Source organism: Panthera tigris, chromosome A1, assembly GCF_018350195.1.
Source record: "Panthera tigris isolate Pti1 chromosome A1, P.tigris_Pti1_mat1.1, whole genome shotgun sequence".
In the NCBI taxonomy this organism is placed as follows: Eukaryota; Metazoa; Chordata; class Mammalia; order Carnivora; family Felidae; genus Panthera; species Panthera tigris.
Window position 1 is genome coordinate 21,682,806 of NC_056660.1, and position 13,373 is coordinate 21,696,178.

At 39.9% G+C, this 13,373-nt stretch overlaps 1 protein-coding gene and 1 pseudogene across 7 annotated transcripts in view; both read right to left on the reverse strand.

Moving 5' to 3' along the window:
* The window catches only part of SETDB2 (SET domain bifurcated histone lysine methyltransferase 2), an 89,255-nt gene that overhangs the window by 23,091 nt on the left and 52,791 nt on the right, over positions 1-13,373 (reverse strand). For 4 of the 7 annotated variants that reach the window (XM_042966488.1, XM_042966425.1, XM_042966599.1 and 1 more), the window contains 2 exons: positions 11,899-11,987; positions 9,687-11,096 (listed from right to left, as the gene is read on the reverse strand). The exons of 1 other annotated variant lie outside the window; for it this stretch is intronic. In XM_042966488.1, coding sequence (XP_042822422.1) covers positions 10,979-11,096; positions 11,899-11,987 — 207 coding nt within the window. In that variant the 3' untranslated portion in view covers positions 9,687-10,978. Of the gene's footprint in view, positions 1-6,728; positions 6,870-9,686; positions 11,097-11,898; positions 11,988-13,373 lie in introns of those variants that run through there. 2 more of the 7 variants (XM_042966737.1, XM_015544562.2) reach the window with 1 other exon arrangement.
* LOC107181129 lies at positions 12,675-13,141 on the reverse strand (annotated as a pseudogene).

The following is a 13,373-nucleotide window of genomic DNA, read 5'->3' on the forward strand; positions in this document are numbered from 1 at the left end:
CTGCGTCAGGCTCTGTGCTGACAGCTCAGAGCCTGGAGCTTGCCTCAGATTCTGTGTCTTCTCCCTCTGCCCCTCCCCTGCTCATGCTCTGTCTCTGTCTCTCAATAATAAATAAATGTTAAAAAAATTAAAAACAAAATAAATTTAGATGAGGTTAACCACTTAAGGGGTTCCTATAAGTTGTTCCTAAAAGTAGTTTTTGTTATTCAAAACAAAACAAAATCTCTGAAATTAGATCTTGCATTTCACAAAATCATAGGACAGCACTTTTTTTTAAAAAAGGTTATTTATCTATTTATTTTTATTTTAGATTGAGAGAGTGCAAGCGGGAGGCAGAATGAGAGAGAATCTCAAGCAGGCTCCACACCCAATGCAGAGCTCTATCTCACAACTATGAGATCATGACCTGAGCCAAAATCTAGAGTCAGATGCTCAACTGACTAAGCCACCCAGGTGCCCTTAGAAGACTGTGCTTTGGAGCAGCATTTATCTCACAATCTTCCCCCCCCCCCCCACCCCACATTTATTTATTTATTTTGAGAGAGAGAGAGAAAGAGAGAGAGCGAACGAACACAGAAAGTGAGTGGGGAAGGGGCAGACAGAGAGAGAGATAGAATCCCAAGCAGGTTCAACGCTGTCAATGTGGAGCCAATGCAGGGCTCAATCCCATGAACCATGAGATGACAACCTGAGCTGAACTCAAGTCAGAAGCTTAACTGACTGAGCCACCCAGGTGCCCCTCAGATGAGTTTCTTCTTTAATTTCTGTTTCCTGGATTTGGGTCCTAACTACTGAGGATAAAAATATGTAGTCCCTCTGCTACCCACCAATCAAGAAAAAGGGGTTGAGACTGAGAGAAAACCTCATTTTCATTCATTTCAAACCACCACCAATTTGGGAGCACCTTTGGTAGGAGAGTCATTTTGCTGGGCACTCTAGATGGGTGCTAACAGAAACATAACGTGAGCCACAAATGTGACCTACAGCTAAAAAATTTCTAGGAGCATTGTAAAAAAAAGCATCAAGAAATGGGTGAAATTAATTTTACCCATTAAATAATGGGTTAATTAATAACAGGCTCTATTCAACTAAATGTATGCAAAATATTATCCTTTCAACCTTTAATTGACATAATTAATTCATTCTTTAGTACTGAGTTTTGAAGCTTGGTGTACTTTGTGCTGAGTGTGTCTTAACTAAATAAGCCACATTTTAAGTGCTCATAGCCATGTGTAGTGAGTGGCTACTGTGGAGAACTGCATAGCAGAGGACACAAAGAAACAGGAGACAGAACTGTTGCCTGAAAGAAGCTAACAAAATAAGGAGATGAAATGTTAATAAGGAAAATAAAATAACAGGATAAATGCCACAAAGGAATATGATTGCTGAGTGGAAAATACAATACATGCTATGGATCCAGGGGAGTAGAGTGCTCCCCTGTGGGATGGGGGATGGGGTGTTGTCAAGGACATGGGCCTTGAGCTGGTACAACCTGGAGACAGACAGAAAGGGGGGAGGCGGTGGGAGGGACACTGGAGACTATGTAGCGATGTGGGAAAAGGTCAAGAGGTTTGACCAGGGGCCAGAAAACCAGGATCCTGAAGGGGGAGGGAGTCTGTGCAGAGGAAGCTGGAAAAGAATTTGAGAAACAGATGTAGAAGACTGCCAGGAAGGATTTTTAAGCAGGGGAATGACATGATGAAAGCGTTGTTTTAATCAACTAAATTTCAATACAAAAACAAAAACACAACATGGGGGGGGGGAAGGGTATTACAAAGTTGCCAAATGGAGAGACAATGTGTATGTTTTTCTTGGTCTAAAATAATTCACATTATGGGGGGAAAAAGTTTTAAGCTTGATCTCGATACATGGAGAGAAATACTGTGCTCCAGAGTAGGAAGACGGGACATTATAATCCTGTCAATTCTTTCTCAAATTGTAGGTTTAATGTCATTTCAACTTAAATTCCAAGAAGGTTAAAGAACTTGGGGAAAAAAAAGTTTATTTGGAAGAATAAAAGGGCATGGATGGTGAAGGAAACCTTGAAAAGAAAATACAAGGGTATCTGGCTATCCCATCAAAAACCATACTATAAAGATACAACTAGGACAAAAGAGTAGATGACTATGTCAAAAGAAAGGATACAAAGCATAGAGAGAAGAATATAATCTATAATTATGAATTTAACATATCATAAGGCAATATGTGCATTTCTTCTCTGGCACTGATGTCCTCAGGACATTTTCTGTTGGGTTATTCACTATTTTCTTATTGATTTATGAGCCTGTTATGCATTCTTGTTAGTCATATGTGTGGTCTTTTTTGTTTATAAAATGGACATACAGAATGTTTAAACGTTTTATTTGATAAAAAGGAGATATGACTTAGAAAACACCTCCATAGCTCTATTTTCTTCTAAAATTTTATTTTTATATTAAAATATTAATGTGAAATTTATTGTATTATAAAGTACGAGATGGGGCTCTAACTTATTTTCATAGTGGTTAGCCAGTGATTTAAATCTCCTTTTCATACATTTAATGATTACATATGTTTGGGTTTGTTCACATACTTCTATTTTGTTCCATTGATCTGTCACTTTCTCTGCCAATACCACACTTTATAATTTTCAATGTTTTAGAATACATTTTAATATTTGACAACATAATATACCATCCTAGATGGAAAATAAGGAAAAAAACCCCAATATTTTATTCACCTCAGGCCCCAAATATACTTTGTTAAATACTATATTCTTTTTAAAAGAACACACAAACTGGATATTAAATTTATAAAGCACAGGCTAAAAAAAAAAAAAAAAAGCATCAAATTATTAGTGTCAAAATCTGGAATAAAAATCCCTAATAAAATAGTATGATAACATTTGATAGGCATGCAATGCTCCTTGTTGTATAAGAGCTAGGCATTTTCACACAGCATTACCCTTTCCTTGTGCAAAGCTGGACTTTTGGACAGGTGCACTGTGCAGGGCTGAGCTGTCAGGCTTTGGATACTAAGCATGGCCCCCTGTGTTTCCTTTGGGGACTGTCCATCTGAGTTGCATTCCCAAGTCTGCAGGCTTCTAGGGTTTTGGCACCTGGGAATATGGTGGTGGTAGCTACACCATTGCCTTCTGACCTAGAGTTTTGTCACTACAACCCCCAAAGTGGGACACGCAGGCTCCCTCTAATGGCCTTTTCTTGGTAAAACACGTCCTCCTCATAGTTTCTTATAAGATCTTGGCTTTTCTAACTTGTTCATTCTTCCAGACTGGAGGAAGCATGTAACTCTGGAGTTGAGGGGAAATCACACTAGAGGCTCTTATATAGACACGCATCTCTCACTATCTGAATGCTTGCTATGCATTACCCAAAACTCATGGACCAAATAAATACATTTGGATAACTGATAGTCCTCACCTTCTGAATTCAGGAACTGTATAGGTTCAGACAGTGAGGGATAGGTGTATTATGGGAGCTGGGCATTTTAGGGAAAAGTCCATTGGTCTCCATCAGCAGCTGACACTAAGAACAATGAGGATCGGCAGGGCTCCCCATGGTCCTTCTATTGTGTCTAGCAGGCCTAAGGACTCACAGAGACTGATCTGACAACAATTTCCCCAAAATTAAACTGGTAGTCAAGAAAGGTTCTACAGAATGAAGCTGCAGAAAAATGACAAGCCAGGAACATATGAACTCTGACTAACTCAAACCAACAGAATGAAACTCTGTCTCTAGGCCCATCTCCATCTGGAAAGGGATTACTAATGTCACAGCCTCTGCAGGGATGTCAGGGGTGTCTTCCAAATGTTCCTTTTCCCAGATATGGTCTTAAAGCCCATTGGACAAGGGAAATCCAGCCAGAGGACAGAATCTGGGGTAGCCAGACTGGATAGCCAAGAAACACGTTTCACCACTAAATGAGTGGATGATGGAATGAGAGTCCCTAATCTTACAATTCCATTTACAATGCCCTTTTGTTATGATTTATGTTCTGGACTGGCAACCGATGTATGGTGCTGGCTTGGAAACTTATTCCTCTTTTCTTCTTTGATCAACTTATCTATTATTGCAGCTTTTTAAGTTCTTCCATTACACATAAGATATGTGGGAGAAGTCAACTTTACCACTGAGTCCCATGACTGCACACCTGTAATGGATAAAGACCAAAACAGAAGAGGAGTGGACATTACCTAGAGGCTTGGTAATGGACTTGGAAACATAAATGTATTTGGGAGAGCCAGAAAGCATTACTGGGGACAGCTTTAGAGTGTATAAACAGGGGGATGCCTGGGGGGCTCAGTCAGTTAAGCATCCAACTTTGGCTTAGGTCACGATCTCATGGTTTGTGAGTTCGAGGCCCACATCAGGTTAGCTTGAGCCCTGCTTCAGGCCCCACACTGACAGTGCAGAGCTGGTGTGGGATTCTCTCTCTCTCTCCCTCTGCCCCTCATGGGATTCTCTTTCTCCCTCACTCTCTGCCCCTTGCTTGCTTGTGCCCTCTCTCTTTCTCAAAAAAAAAAAAAAAAAAAAGTATAAACTGGAATAAGAATGGGCATGTTGTGGGAAAGGGGTGGCGGACAGCCAAGGTGTAGGATGTTCAGTGGACTTCTTTAAGATATCTATCTCACAATCATACACAGGGATGACCCTCAGCAGGCACATTTGTATTATGTGACTCCATTTCCCTACGCACAGCTGACAGTCCCAGAGGACCTATCTGCCCAACTCTCAGATATACAGAATTCAGAACAGAAGACTTTAGTTCAAACTGGGCTGGTTTCCCTCCTTAGAAAGACATTCCCCATCAGCAACAGAATAGAAGCCAAGCTCAGTGGTACATACAAGCCCACTCATTCCTTCAATAAATTCTTAATAAGAACCTATTAGGCACTACAAATAAAACAGACAATGAGATGAGAGTTTCAACTCTCATGGAACTTTATTCTAGAGTAGAGACAGACAAGTATTTTTTTTCCTGCTAGTGATAAGTGTTATGAAAAAAACAGAGCAGGGAAAGGAAGTAGAGAGTCATGAGGGAGGTGGGGTGTTCTCTTAAATAGAATGGGCAGGCAAAGCTATGGAGGGACACACTTGAGATTTGAATATGGTGGGGAAGTGAGAAATGTGATGCAAACAGAAAGACCCTGAGGCAGGGGCAGATCTGGGGGCTTGGAGGACCCACAAGGCAGTAAGGAGTAGCAAAGTCATCAAGATGAGCAGGTATGGGATCAGATCAGGACATGGGTTACACTGTAGGCCACGGTAAGAGATTGTTTGGAAGGTAATGAGACTGTTGAAGGGCTCTGTGTAGGAGAATCACATTCGCTTTTTTTTCTTAAAGATCATTTTGGCTGTTGTACAGTCTTGTCTGTATGAGAAGTTGGAGTAGGGGCCAGATCAGTAGTCCAGGCAGGAGATGATGGTGGATTGGGCTTGGATGGTAGCGAAGGTGCGAAGCAGTCAGGCTCAAGATCTATTCTGAAAACAGAACTGACTGGTCTGATGCATTACATGGGAGGTGAGGGAGAAAGAGAGGCATTGAGGGCAGTGCTAACAGTTTTGGCCTGAGAAACTGGATGAATGGAATGCTGGTGGTTGAACAGGTTTGGAATACATGGATATACGCAGGGAAACAAAAATTCTCTTTGGGATATTCAGTTTGAAATCATTCTAAGCATTGATGAAGTTGGTTATACAAGTCTGGAGTTTGGGGAAAATGTCAGGATGGAATCTCATCTCTAGTAACATTCCATAGGTAACACTAGCTGAATGAAAATATTCAACCACTTGGTTTAGGGTTGCCATGTGACGTTTTGGGGCTGGTGCCTCTTCCCGCCATCACCTTTGTATGGAACACCCTTTCAAACTTTCTACCTCTGGTTGCCTCTTGCCATTTAAAACTAAGGGCATCCTCACCTCCATAAAGCTTTCCCTGAACACCAAGTTGAATTAGGAGCCCCTCATTTGGGCCTCTGTGGTGCTTACTTACCAGGTCATCTTCAAGTTGCCTATTCGATTCTCTAAGCTGGGGTCAGTTTAACTCATCTCTGTGTTCCCCAAATCTAGCCTTGAGCCTGGCAGGTGGTAGGACCTCTACATCTGTTTAAGTGAAAGGAAGGCGCAGACTCAGACTATTGCCTTATTCACAGAGAGGGTTGCTGAGGATCTGAACTACTGAATGAAAAGGAGGAGATGGTTCCAAAGAGTCACATTCTCTGCAAGAACCTTCCCAACCTCTTCCTGAGACCCAGCTAGCCACTTCTCTTCAGGAAGGGGTCCACTCCTGCCTACTTCTCCACTTCTCTGACAACATTGTTTTACAGGTGGGTGGAGCTTCGCGTGGAGAGTAAGCCCACCAGAATTTATGTCGGTTTCCTCTGATGCCTCCATTCCCAGTAGAGTAGGACAGTAGCATTGGGCTGTCCATCACTAGTGGGAGAAGAAAGCGGGACACAACTCTCCTAAGTGAAGCTCCGGGGCTGAGGTCTGGGCTCAGAGTCCCTGCGGAACTGCCCGAAGGTCTGTTGGAGGTGAACGTAGACAAGCCCGGCAAGTTCGGCAAGTTTGCCAGCGCTGCCTGAGGGGCTAGGATGTGGATCCGGGGGCCCCCAAGCGGCCACAGCAGTGAGCAGACCCTGGGCCCCGCCCTGTGATTGTGGGGCACTGCATCACCCCCCTCCTATCCACAACTCCATCCCCGCGTGTTCGCACGCGCACATTACTCACCAGTGGGGTGGGGGAGCTGGTCCCGCGCGTCCTTGGCCAAGGAAGACAACGCTTGCTCCATGGCTGCACCCTCCGTGGCTGTCCAACGGCTGTGCTCCTTGCCTGCACTTCCGGAAGTTCACAGGCAGTTGCAGAGTTTCGTTTTCGTAAAAGCTGTGATGATCCATTTCCCCTGCATAGGGGGAAGTTCTGAGCAAGAGACGCGTAGAGTTTGCAGACGTAGTTCTCATTCAAATAGGAGCTCGCATCTTATCCAGATCTGGTTTGAATCTGAACTTGCTTTGTTTTGTTTTTAAACTTGCAGGCGTTCCCCACCCTGCCCTGACTTTTCCTCTTCAGATTGGGAGGAAAGATGACCAAAACCCGAGATCAGCTGAAGTGACTGCTCTTCTGTTTCTTTAAAAATTGTGTAACACCAAGTCTGGCCTAAATAGTTATGTCATAAACGTAGGCGGAATTAACAGACTAATTCCAGTTGCAAGTCGCAAGTCTTTATTTAGCACCCATGGGGTACACAGCACCATACAAGACGAGGTTTTCAGTGCATGTGACAAATATACATGTAGAGAACACAAATGCATATAAATTACAGATAAAAAAAATTCTGGAAAAGAAGCATGTCATAGTCGGTGGTTTGCTGAGGAATTAAAGGAAAACTTCTGCAGGTCTTGCATTTTGAGGTTTTAAAGAGAAGAAAGGCAAAATTGGGGACAGCAGAAAAACAATATTTAAAAAGATAACTTGGGACAGTCTTGACAAATACAGAAATGGGTTACAGAAGAATGGGGCTCAAAGGGGAGATAAGAGCAGACTCTGGCAGCCAAGTTTTTGCCCTTAAATCAGGAGGAGAGACAAGTATTCCTTGGCAGGCCAAAAACAGTCCATAACAGACCATTAGAGACTTGGTAGCTCAGCTACCTCATGGTGTGGCACTTGAAGAGCCCTTTCCCCCAGTTTATAATCTCAGCCTTTTTAGTGTTCCACTCTTAAGTATGAGTAGACTGCCAAGATCACCAACTGAGGAAAGTCTATAACATGAAAGACAAAGACCAAAGGAAATATACAGTGAAAACAAATAAACCTTTGAGGTCACAAAATATGCAGGAAGAATATAGATATGAATGTGTGTGCACACACTTAAACCTATATACATGACACTTTCAAGAAGATTTGATACTGCAACCATGAACCAAAAATAGGATGCTATTAAAGAAAAATTCAGAGAAGAGAGCTCTAGAAATTAAAAATATGAGACCAGAAGGGGAGCCTGGGTGGCTCAGTCTGTTAAGCATCCGACTTCGGCTCAGGTCATGATCTCACGGTTTGTGAGTTCGAGCCCTGTGTCTGCCTCTGTACTAAAAGCTTGGAGCCTGCAGCCTGTTTCAGATTCTATGTCTCCCTCTCCCTCTCTACCCCTCCCTACTCATGTGCTTCCTCTCTGTCTCAAAAATAAATGAAACATAAAAAAAAAAAAAAAAAAAAAAAAAGAGACCAGAAAAATAAAGCACAATACATCTATATTGGAAGATTCAGACTGAGGAAATCTCTCAGAAAGTTACAGCAAGAAGACAGCTGAAAATATATTTTGGGGAGCCTGGCTGGCTCAGTTGGAAGAGCATGTGACTCTTGGTCGCAAGTTTGAGTCACACACTGGGGGTAGAGATTACTTAAATAAATAAATTTAAAAAAAAATGAAACTCTTAAAAAGAGAGAGAAAAGAAAATTAGAAGAGAGTCAATCCTGGAGGTCTAACATCTGAATAACAAGAATTCTAGAAATAAAGAACAGATTAGGAATCATTAAAGGAATGGTTCAAGATGATTTCCCTGAACTGAAGGACAAAGTTTTCAGATTGAAAGATCCCACCAAGCACCCAGGATGAAAGATGAAAATGGACTTCACCAGAAAGGAACACTGAGACAAAGATAATTCTATCAATTTCAAGAGAGATTAAAACTGGTCATATATATAAAAAATAAGGAACAGAATGACATCTGACTTCAGTAGTCATCCTGGAAGCCAGAAAGGAGACCATTTTAAGACCTCAAAGCAGCAGCACTGGAAGCTAGCAGATGCCTTCAATATTGTGTATGGAGGCTACTCAAGAATTCTATACCCTGATAAAATAGCAATCAAGCATACAGGTAAAAATAACATAATCAAACATGCACAGTCTCAAAATATTTACCTCTCGATTTTCCTTTTCAAAAGCAACTAGGAAGAATATGTCCTTCACCGATATGTGGGAATAAACCAAGGAAAAGGGAAATAATGGAATTTAACTGGAAATAGATCTGACATAGACAAAGAGAATCTCTAGGACACTGATGGAAGATGAGAGCTGTGAAGCAGATCAAGATGTTAGGACTTCTGCACAAAAGTATTTCCCATACTGATTAAGTATCTTCACTTTCAGTGTACTACCTAAAACATCTTTACTGTGAATAAATGGACTTAACTTTCCTCATCTGTCTGGAGGCTGTTTGTTGGCTTGTAACTTTTGCTCCTCTTCCTAGTTCCTAGGTGTCTCACTCCATAAAACAATTTCAAGTTAAATTTTCATCTAGTTTAATATTTTTAAGAAATTAAATTGGGTCCAAACTTTGAAGAGGTTTTTTATTTTTTTTTATTTTTTTTAATGTTTATTTACTTTTGAGAGAGAGAGAGAGAGCAAGCGAGTGGGGGAGGTGCAGAGACAGAAGGAGACACAGAATCTGAAGCAGGCTCCAGGCTCTGAGTTGTCAGCACAGAGCCCTACGTGGGGCTCGAACTCAAGCTGTGAGATCATGACCTGAGCTGAAGTCGTACGCTCAACCGACTGAGCCACCCAGGTGCCCCGAACAAGTTTTTTTTTTTTTTTTTTAATATTTTTGAGAGAGAGAGCGAGAGAGAGAGAGCGCACGAGAGCACTGCAAACTGGGAAGGGGCAGAGAGACAGAGACAGGCTCATAGCACAGAGTCCAATGCAAACTTACTAAGCATGAGATCATGACCTGAGCTGAAGTCAGATGCTTAATGGACTGATCCACTAGGTGCCCCAAACTTCAAATAGGTTTTTATTTGAACAGTAACCAAACTAAACCCAGAATCAAGTACAAAAGAAAAGAAAAAAAAGACATAAAACCTCTCAAAAGCCAGAACTACTTTTAATTACTACTTTTTGAGCTGGTATTCCTGTTCTGGTTCCAAGGGAGAAGTTCCTGGCAGTCAAATGTACATCTTTGTTATGGGTAAAATTAGTTTTGACTCTTGGAGATTCCCAGTCCTCTTTCTGCTCCATGATAAGGGCTGGGTAACCCATAGCAGAGTAAGTCCCTTTTTCTCAACAAAAACAATTTGCACATCATACACAGGAGAATTCAAGCAGCTGTTCCAGACTTTACAATTGAGTAGAACTGCCTTGTTTTGTTGTTGCTGTTGGTTTTTTTTAAAGTGAAATTCTTGCCCAGCACAATCCCTTCTGGCTTAAGTAAGACACTAGTTTTCTAAGTTTTGCTAGTTTCTAAGTTTTGTTTTTCTTATGGCTCTCCTCTACTTAGAACAAAAATATTCCAATTCCTCCAGGTTTCTGTTCCCTTTGTTTCTTGTCTGTGTTTGTACTGGAGAAGTAAAGAGAACCTATGGAAAAGAAGTTTCCTTTCAAAGTTTGCCAAAACCTTCTCCATCTTAGCACTCAAATGGTTTGACGGGGCAGAGTTGCAAAGAGCCAGACAGAGCTTCTCCAACTAGTGTTAAAATATTGGAAGTGATATGTATAAGTTAGTTCTTACATATTCCTCAGGCTCTGTTGCCCACCTTATGGCTTATAATGATAAATTATTTGCCAAGAATTAAACAAATTTTGTAAGTAACAATGTGAAATTTGGCCTTTTGGGGGCATAAACTCAATAATCACAAAAGTAAATACGATCAACTGAATTCTATTGTGACATTTGTTTCTCTTAATATATAATTTACAAATAAGTTACAAACTGTATAATGGTATTTCATATAAAATATACACTTCCATCTCACTCATGTAAAGTTGAACAGCAGAAAGAATAAAGAGATAGCCTATGTGTATGAAAATGTCCTTATTTTGTTTCTAGCATTTTAAGCCACACAAATGAATTCCTTGACAAGGGTAAACTGAGAGGAATTCTCTTGATGGATCACAACCTAAGTTAATTCCACTGATGACTGAAAGTTTCTTGCATGGCTCTAATTGCAGCGTGATATGCTAATTTCTTCAATAGGCATTAGCTACAAATTTATAATATTTTCTTTCTACATTTATTAACCCCACACTGGCAGAGGATTTCTTTCTCAGGCATAGTCCCAGCTTCATACCCATAATCCCATGTTAGTTCTGTTCTTGCTTTCACATACCTAGAAAGTAGAAATGAAAAAAGTAAACAAATTACTCTGAGTAACTACCAAATGAACCAAATTTATTATATCAATTTCTTAGTAACATTATTAAAAATCTTCAACCACCATCCACCAGTTAGGAATGCTCTTTTATTAAGAATAATCATTTGAGTTTTTTTTTAAGATTTTTTTAAAGTGTATTTATTTATTGAGAGAGTGTGTGAGAGTGCGCGCGAATCAGGGAGGGGCAGAGAGAGAGGGAGAGAGAGAATCCCAAGCAGGCTCTACACTGTGAGGGCAAAACCTGATGAGGGGGTCAAACTCATAAGCTGTGAGACCATGACCTGAGCTGAAGTCAGACACTTAACTGACTGAGCCACCAAGGCATCCTAATCATTCGAGTTTTATTTCAAATCTACTAAAATCCTAAGTAAGAAGAAACTTGTCAATATCCCAAGAAAGGAAGTGTTTTACAAACAGTGGAACCTAGTGACATGAGGAGGTCTGTGGTACAAGGCCTGTGGTGTGATAGTTGGGGGGTAGTTCTGACTTAAAGAACTAAAGATATTCTATATCACTTATTCCCTGAATTGAGCTGGACAAGACCTGCCATTGTCAGCCCTTTCAGGCATTAATTCTCAAAGGAAATAAGAACTGAAATTTTAGCTGTTTAAAATTTTATTGACTAGCAACAGTTTGGGATAAATGAATATTCTAGGGTACCAGATATTAGGGGCTGTAAGCACATATTTTCTTTTATATTTTCCTATTGTTATTTTTTACAATTTCAAAATTAAATCACATAAAAGAAGTTTCAAACCTGTTGGTGAAGAATGCCACCAATGGAAAATTCCTGTCACGTGTTTCTACAAAAACATTCTGTACCAAAAGATTTGGGCAACAACTATGCTGTTAAAATAAATAAATAAACACAGAGGTTAGATAAAGAGTTTGATACCTCGTTTTTGAAGCATTAGAATATCATTCTGTTTCTAGCACATCTCACTTATTTTCCTTTCTTTGTTTTTGCTAATATGCAAAATATCAGAGACTGTAATTTTGTTAATATTAGGAACCCAATCGGAAAAGCTCTGTTCTGACATTCTTATCCTGCTGGTAGAAATGCAAAATGGTACAAACTTCTATAGAAGATAATTTGTCAATTTTGTCAATATTATAAATGCATTTATCCTTTGATTCAGCAATCCCCTATCTGGGAGTGTATTCTACAGGTACATCTGTACATGTATCTATGTGTAAGATTATTCACTGAGCATTGTTTCTAAAAGTTTAGAAGCCCAAATGTCTTATCTAAAGAGGATTGGTTACAAAATAAACTTTGGTATATCCATACAATGGAATCCTATGCAGCTATAAACAAAAACAAACAAAAAGAAAGAGAAGCTCAGTGTACTGATATGGAAAGGTCTCCAGAGTATATTGATAATTAAAAAAAACAAGGCATAGGACAGTGAATATGCTGTTATGTAAGAAAGAGGGAAAATAAGAATATTTATATTTATTTGTATTTCCATAAAAAAACACTGTAAGAATACGTAAGAAAGTAATAAAAATGATTTTACATATAGAGGGTAGAGTAGGGACAAGGTTAAATGAATGGAGGCATAGTTATTTTTTAGGGTATTTTTTTTTTAACAGGACAAAAAAGGTTAATACGAAGAATGTATGTGACCTGAGTTTTACATGATCATCAAACAGACCTTCTAGAAAGGGAACATATGTAAGCAACTGACATCTCTGCTGAATACAACCATTAGTTATCCTTGTTCAACGCTTCTAACATGATATTATTTTCTCTGATTACCACCATTCCAATATTGTTCTATTGTCCACTAGCTCCCATCTCCATACATTCATCTATTCCCAGATTCACAAAAAGACCAAATCCCAGCAATTTTCCTTGAATATGTCTGCCACCATTCAATTCCAATGATAACTTCCTGTCCACATTTTTTCAGTTGTGCCAGTAAGCTTTACTCATCGTGCATACATACAGGCTCAGAGTTACCCTGAAACAGAATTCTGTTTGGCTGTATGTATGTATTCTGTATGGCTTTTTATTTATTGATATATTTGCTTTAATTTTATTTCCATTTTAAAGTCACGAATGTATTTTCTTTTTCTTTTTTTTTTTAAGTTTATTTATTTATTTACTTAGAGAGACAGAGAGCAAACATGCACAAGCAGGGTAAGGGCAGAGAGAGAAGGAGAGAGAGAGCATCCCAAGCAGGCTTTGTACTCTGCACTGAGCCCAACATTGGGCTCAATCTCATG